The following is a 6,571-nucleotide window of genomic DNA, read 5'->3' as shown; positions in this document are numbered from 1 at the left end:
CATTGAAGAGTTCATAAGGAGTCTTCTTCAGAATTGGCCTAATTAGCACTCTATTCATCGCATTGCAAGAGGTGCTCACTGCATCAACACAAAAATACTTAGGAAGAGAAGATTCACTTAGCATTGTTCTAGCTAGTTCTTCAAGGGACCTATTCTTCCTCTCTACCACACCATTCTGTTGTGGAGTTCTTGGAGCAGAAAAATTATGCAGAATTCCCATCTTTTCACAGAACTTGCTGAACTTTTCATTTTGGAATTCACCTCCATGATCACTTCTTATTGAGCCTATGTTGTTGTTCTTTGTATTTTGGAATCTTCTTGCAAGCTTCTTGAATGCAGGAAAGGCATCACTTTTTTATTCCAAGAAGAGAGTCCAAGTGAACCTAAAAAAGTCATCCACAATAACAAGAGCATAGTAGTTTCCACCAAGGTTCATGGTTCTTGAAGGTCCAAAAAGATCCATGTGAAGTAGCTCAAGAGGTTTTAAAGAAGAAGCAACATTTTTTATTTTAAAAGAGTTTTTCACTTGTTTCCCCTTTTGGCAAGCTTCACAAATATGGTCCTTCTCAAACTTGAGCTTTGGCAGCCCAATCACAAGATCTTTACAAATTAACTTGTTCAAGTGATTCATGTGAATGTGAGCAATTCTTCTATGCCAAAGCCAAGACTCATCATGCTTGGATAGAAGACAACCAATTGAACAAGGCGAAGAGATATCTAGAAGATAAACATTATTGATTCTCTTACCAATTAACATTACCTCTTTTGTGTTGGGAAGACAGATTTCACAGGAGTTTGTTTTGAAGATAACCTGATATCCTTTGTCACAGAATTGACTAATGCTTAGCAGATTGTGCTTTAATCCTTCTACATAGAGAACATCATGAATGACCAAGATATCTTTGTCTCCTATGGATCCTCTCCCAAGAATCCTCCCCTTGTTGTTGTCCCCATAGGTAACGTGCCCTTCTTGCTTAAAGGAGATGCTTAGAAACTTTGATTTGTCCCCAGCCATGTGCTTAGAGCACCCACTATCCAGGTACCATTATTGCATGCTCTCCTCCAAGGTTTCCTACAAAGAAGATTTTCAAGTACAAAGATTTGGTCCCCTTATGAATGTGGGTCCATTTGCTTTACATTCATCATTTGAACCTTTACTACACTTGGGAATCCACTTCATAAAGCCCCTAGGAACAACATATTTTTTGATTTTACAGAATCTGACAGAATGGCCTCTTTTCATGCAGTAGAAGCATGTAACAATCGGTTGTTTCGACAGCCCAATCGATTGTTTTTCTGGCAGTTTCGAAAATGACTTTGAAAATCTATCTTGCTTGTTCTGTGAGTTAAAACCCAATCCAGCTTTTCCAAAAACACAGTTTTGAGATGCCAAGACATTCTCAAAGTTGGATTGACCTTTAGAAACCTTATCCACAGTTTTAACAAGATAATGTACTTTCTTTTCATGATTTTCGAAATTTTCACAAACAAACCTTTAGAAAGCTTATCCACAGTTTTAACAAGATAATGTACTTTCTTTTCATGATTTTCGAAATTTTCACAAATAAGAGTATCACACTTGCAAGAGGAGTTTTTGTAAACTATTTCAAGGTTTTCAAAATCTGTTTTTGAATTTTCCAATTCCTCTTCCAGTGTTTTGACTCTGTTTTCAAGCCAGCTATTCATTCCCTTTAATCGGTTGTTCAAGAGGGCCAATCGGTTAGCTTCTTCATGTGTTTCTTGAAAAGCTTGAAGTAATTAACTGTAATTTTCAGAGTTTGAGGAATTAGAAGAACTTACACTACTTGTGTCATCTTCCTTTTTGGCCATGAAGCAGAGGTTGAGGCTTTTTCTATTTTGCTTCTTTTTCCTTCGTGCTTGACTTCTTGACCTTACTTCCTTTGATTCATTGATGTTCCCATGAGTAGCTTTGAGTGTGTCCCACATCTCTTTAGTAGATTTGCATTTTGATATCCTGAAAAACTCATTAGTATCTAGTGCAGAAGCTATTATGTTTTGAGCAGTACAATCAAGCTTGGCCATCTTACATTCCTCATTGGTCCATTGGGACTAAGGTTTTGCAATAAAAGATCCATTATTTTTAAGCTTTGGAATGAAAGGGCCATTTTCGATTGAATCCCAAATTCCTTGACCAATGGATTCAACAAAGATTTTCATTCTAGCCTCCCAATATTTGTAATTCAAACCACAGAATAAAGGTGGTTTGTAGATTGAAGCACCATTCTCAAAAGATAGTTTTCCAGCCATAGAAAAAGATTTTCGGATCAAACTTGATTATCTTTCAAGTACCAAGCTCTTGATGCGAATTGTTAGAATGTATAGCTTTAAACTAGAGGGGGGTGAATGGTTTAAAGAGGGTTTTCGCAAACTTTTAAGTCTAGAATGAAATTACTTCAAGAAAACTTGGTTAAGAAATCAGTTTGCCAAAAACACAAAGCAGTTTAGCACAGCACTAGAAAAACAATAAGTTGTTTCACAGAAACAATCGGTTGTTTATACCAGTTCACAAATACAAACTGAAATTAAAGAGTTTAAGGGATAGAGAAATTGCACACACATGTTTATATTGGTTCACTCTTAAACCAAGAGCTACATCCAGTCTTCCCAAAAACCACTGGGGAATCCACAAAGCAATCAACCCTAGATTACTTACAACACCACCAAAGAAGTGACCTTGATCCCCTCAAGACACACATTAACTTTGGCTCAGCACAAACACCACTAAGAATGCTGATCTTGACAACCTCAAGAACATACAACACTTCTCAGCTTCACACACAGAGTTTCTTCAAAGTACAAAAGGATTACACTTGTTACAGAAAAGATCTGAAATCAATACAAGATGAAAATCCTATATCACACTCTCTTGATCAAAGCAATCTCAAAAGCAATCTTCAACTCTTCAAAAGCAAAATCAGTGAAAAACTCAAATCTTTTTTTCTTTGATTAAAACTAAGTTCTTGTTTGTTACAAAATATGAACAAACTATTTATTGCATTCAAAGACTGGACAAAGCATTTAAAACTGGAGCGTATTCAGTTATAAAATCATTTAAAGCTCAGTCAAAGCACAAAACAGTTTTCTGTTATGGTCCCAAAACAAACAATCGATTGAATGCTCGAATCAATCGGTTGTTTTGGTTTCACAGCAAGTCAACCATCAAAAATAGTTTTCAACCTTTCTAAAAACACCTAAGTATAAAACAATCGGTTGTTTCGACAAAACAACAGGTTGTTTTTCACTTACTTTGAAAAACACTTTCAATTAAAAGGTTTGAGAATGCTTAAGCTTTGGATTCAATCAAGAGTGGATTTAACACAGATAATCTACCCCGGATCCTATTCTAAAACACATCAGCAACAACAAGCACCTCCAGCCTTCCATCAACCTTTAAAGGGTTTGGATTCTTCAAAGTTTGACCACACTTGATTCAACAAATTACTCACAGAAACATAGAAAAACATATTGCATTTAATTTTGTGCACAAGTAGTTCTCAACAAAGAATGAGAGTTTAATCCTCAAATCACTGAATTTCTAATTAGAGAAGTTCAAGAACCCAGCACTAGACCCTAATATGTAGACATGTACAAAACATTCAGTCCTTGCTAAACCTTTCAAAAGAAATCAGAAATCTGCAAAGCAGAACTTTGTCAAATCTTAAGATTTGATCCCTTAAAGAATTTGGGACCTTCGGTGTTAGTTTTATCTTTTATATTGACAATACATCTTGGAATCAACTTATAGATGCCTTTAGGTACAAGAGATTTACGAAACCGGCTATACCTGACAGAATGACCTTTCTTCATGCAATAAAAGCATGTAACAACCGATTGAAACGACACTTTAACCGATTGTTTTACTGAAAAATTTGAAAAAGGTTTTGCAATCCTTTTTTATTTGCTTTGAGGATAAAATCCCAAACCTGCTTTTCCAAATACACATTTATGTGAGGCTAAAACATCTTCAAAGTTGGACTTTCCAGTTGTAAGCTTTTCCAAGGTTTTCAAAAGATAACAAATCTTCTTTTCAAGAAGTTCACAATTTTCACAACTTATTTTCTCACAACTATAAGAAGAATTCTTGTAGATTAAATCCAGATGTTCTAAATCTTCATTTGTTTTACACAGCTCTTCCTCCATATCCTTAACTTTATTTTCTAACCAGTTATTTAATCCTTTCAACCGGTTGAGAGAAAGGACCAATTGGTTGGCTTCATCATGAGTTTCATAAAAAGCATTAAGCAATTGATCATAGGTGGTACCTTTACTTGTTGAAGTAGAGTCCACACTACTTGTTACTGATGCTAGAAGGCAAAGATTAGCTTCCTTATCATCTGAAGAACTTGAGGATGAGACATCATTGTCATCCCATGCTATATATGTTTTCTTAGCTTTTCTCATTTTCTCCCTTTTGAAGTCTCCTTTTTCCTTGACTTCATTGTTTGGGCATTCAGACTTAATATGTCCCTGTTCACCACATCCATAACAGGTATACTTATTAGAATTGAATTCACTAGATTTCTTTGAATCATACCTTTTAGAAGCTTGTTTCTTTCTCAAGAATTTGTTGAATTTTCTTGATAACAAACTTATGTTCTCTTCTTCACTTTCACTTGAAACATGTTGTTTGCTAGCTTTAAGTGTTATGCTCTTGTTATGCTTGTCTTCACTCTCTTGAACAGCAAGCCTTTGAATCTCAATTTCATGTTCTCTTAGTTTGCCAAAAAGAGATGCCACAGTCATTGAGGTGAGATCCTTTGATTCTGAAATGGCAGTAGCCTTTGGTTGCCATGTTCTATCAAGACACTTCAGTACCTTGATGTTGAGTTCTTTTTCATCAAACTTCTTATCAAGACTCATAAGATGATTCACAATGTGAGAGAACCTCTTTTGCACATCACATATTGATTCTCCCTTCTGCATTCTAAAGAGTTCATACTCCTAGATCAGAGCATGCTTCCTAGCTCTCTTTACATCATTTGTGCCTTCATGTGTGACCTCCAAGATGTCCCACATTTCTTTGGCCTAGCTACATTGCGAAACCCTGAAAAACTCATCACAACTTAGAGCAGATGTTATAATATTCTTAGCTATCCAATCAAATTTAGCTTTCTTACATTCTGCCTCTGTCCATTCAGATGAAGGTTTATCAACTAAAACATCATCTTTCTTAACTTGAGGTACAAAAGGACCATTTTCAATTGACTCCCAAATGCCTTTGTCAGTTGAGTGCATAAAGATCTTCATTATAACTTTCCAAAATTGGTAATTAACTCCACAAAACAGAGGTGGCCTATTTATTGAGGCGCCTTCCCCAAAGGACAAACAACCGATTATCTCAAAACTTTAATCGATTGTTTTTCCCTTTGCATGGAAAAAAACTTTAATCTTTAAAATAGATTGAAATAAGCTTTGTTTGAGAATCAATACTGATCTTACAAAGATTCTAAACCCCATACCAAAACCTAAACCTAAAACATCACCAACTTCAGGCTTCATGAGGATTTGACACATCAAAGTTTCCCATCTTCAACAGAAGATTGGTACTGGAAAGGAAATTTTTTTTTGGAAGACAATTGGCAGTTTGTGGTGCTTTGAAGAGAGTTTTATCGAGGTTTTTCTCCTTGAGCTTGTCAAAAGATTCTAAGGTGGCTGAGCTCGGGGTTTGGAATAATGGGATATGGGTTTGGAAATTTGAATGGAGAAGAAGTTTTTTCAAATGGGAAAAGTATTTGAAGTGTCCAAGGTGTGAGTTTTGAATTGGAAGGAAGATAGTTGGGCATGGAAAGATAGGGAGGTTCTACTTTATACATTTAAATCTACTTATAATCGTCTAAGAGGGGGGGGGGGGGGGTCGAGAAGGGGAGAATACTAACGTGTTTAAACAGTTTTGGATGAGTAAAGCTTTGTCATCTGCACTTGTTACTGCTTGGAGGATGTTGGTAAATAAGTTAGCCACTAGGGCAAACTTGGAGAAGTGTGGAATTGCGGTCGAAAGTCTTCTATGTAGTCTTTGTGGGGTGGAGGAGGAGTCTAGTAGTCATTTGTTCTTTGAGTACATATTTGCGTGGCTAGTATGGTGTTACTGCTTTGCATGGCTTGGAGTGCAGTTTGTGTCCCACAATGTTCCACTGCTAAATTTTTCTCAGTTCAGGTTGAGTAATGATCCTGCCTGTTGACCAAAGCGCTGGAGCCTTGCCTCGTCAACTTGGATCGACTTCTGCGCCGTGTTAGCCTTTGTCTTTCACCGCGATTCACCTCAAGAACCTGCAAAAGAACAGAACGGCGCCGCTGCGGCCGATCACGCTCCGACGCCCAAGTCAGCGACTGAACCACCAATTACTAAGAGTAAAACTCAAGAACTCTGAAGGAACCGTGCAATGTTCTCTCTCCGCGTACTCTTGTTCTCGCAATTGTAAAGAAGTAATCCAAACGTGTGCGTACCTCAGAAGTTCGTTGGAAACTCTTATATACCTGGATACTTTCTCTCTCCTGGCAGTTACATATCTGGACACGTGGCTCGCATCCAGCGGTACACGTGCCACCATCT

At 37.0% G+C, this 6,571-nt stretch overlaps 1 protein-coding gene across 1 annotated transcript; it reads right to left on the bottom strand.

Moving 5' to 3' along the window:
• Positions 1–3,915: 3,915 nt before the first annotated feature.
• On the bottom strand, positions 3,916–4,944 carry LOC137806644 (uncharacterized). Its single transcript, XM_068606862.1, has one exon. It carries the CDS (start codon positions 4,942–4,944, stop codon positions 3,916–3,918), a length of 1,029 nt encoding a protein of 342 aa, XP_068462963.1.
• Positions 4,945–6,571: the final 1,627 nt, after the last annotated feature.

This window comes from Phaseolus vulgaris, chromosome 11, assembly GCF_000499845.2.
Source record: "Phaseolus vulgaris cultivar G19833 chromosome 11, P. vulgaris v2.0, whole genome shotgun sequence".
NCBI classification, from domain to species: Eukaryota; Viridiplantae; Streptophyta; class Magnoliopsida; order Fabales; family Fabaceae; genus Phaseolus; species Phaseolus vulgaris.
The sequence above is the reverse complement of the archived record's forward strand: the minus strand, read 5'-3'. Positions and strand labels throughout refer to the sequence as shown.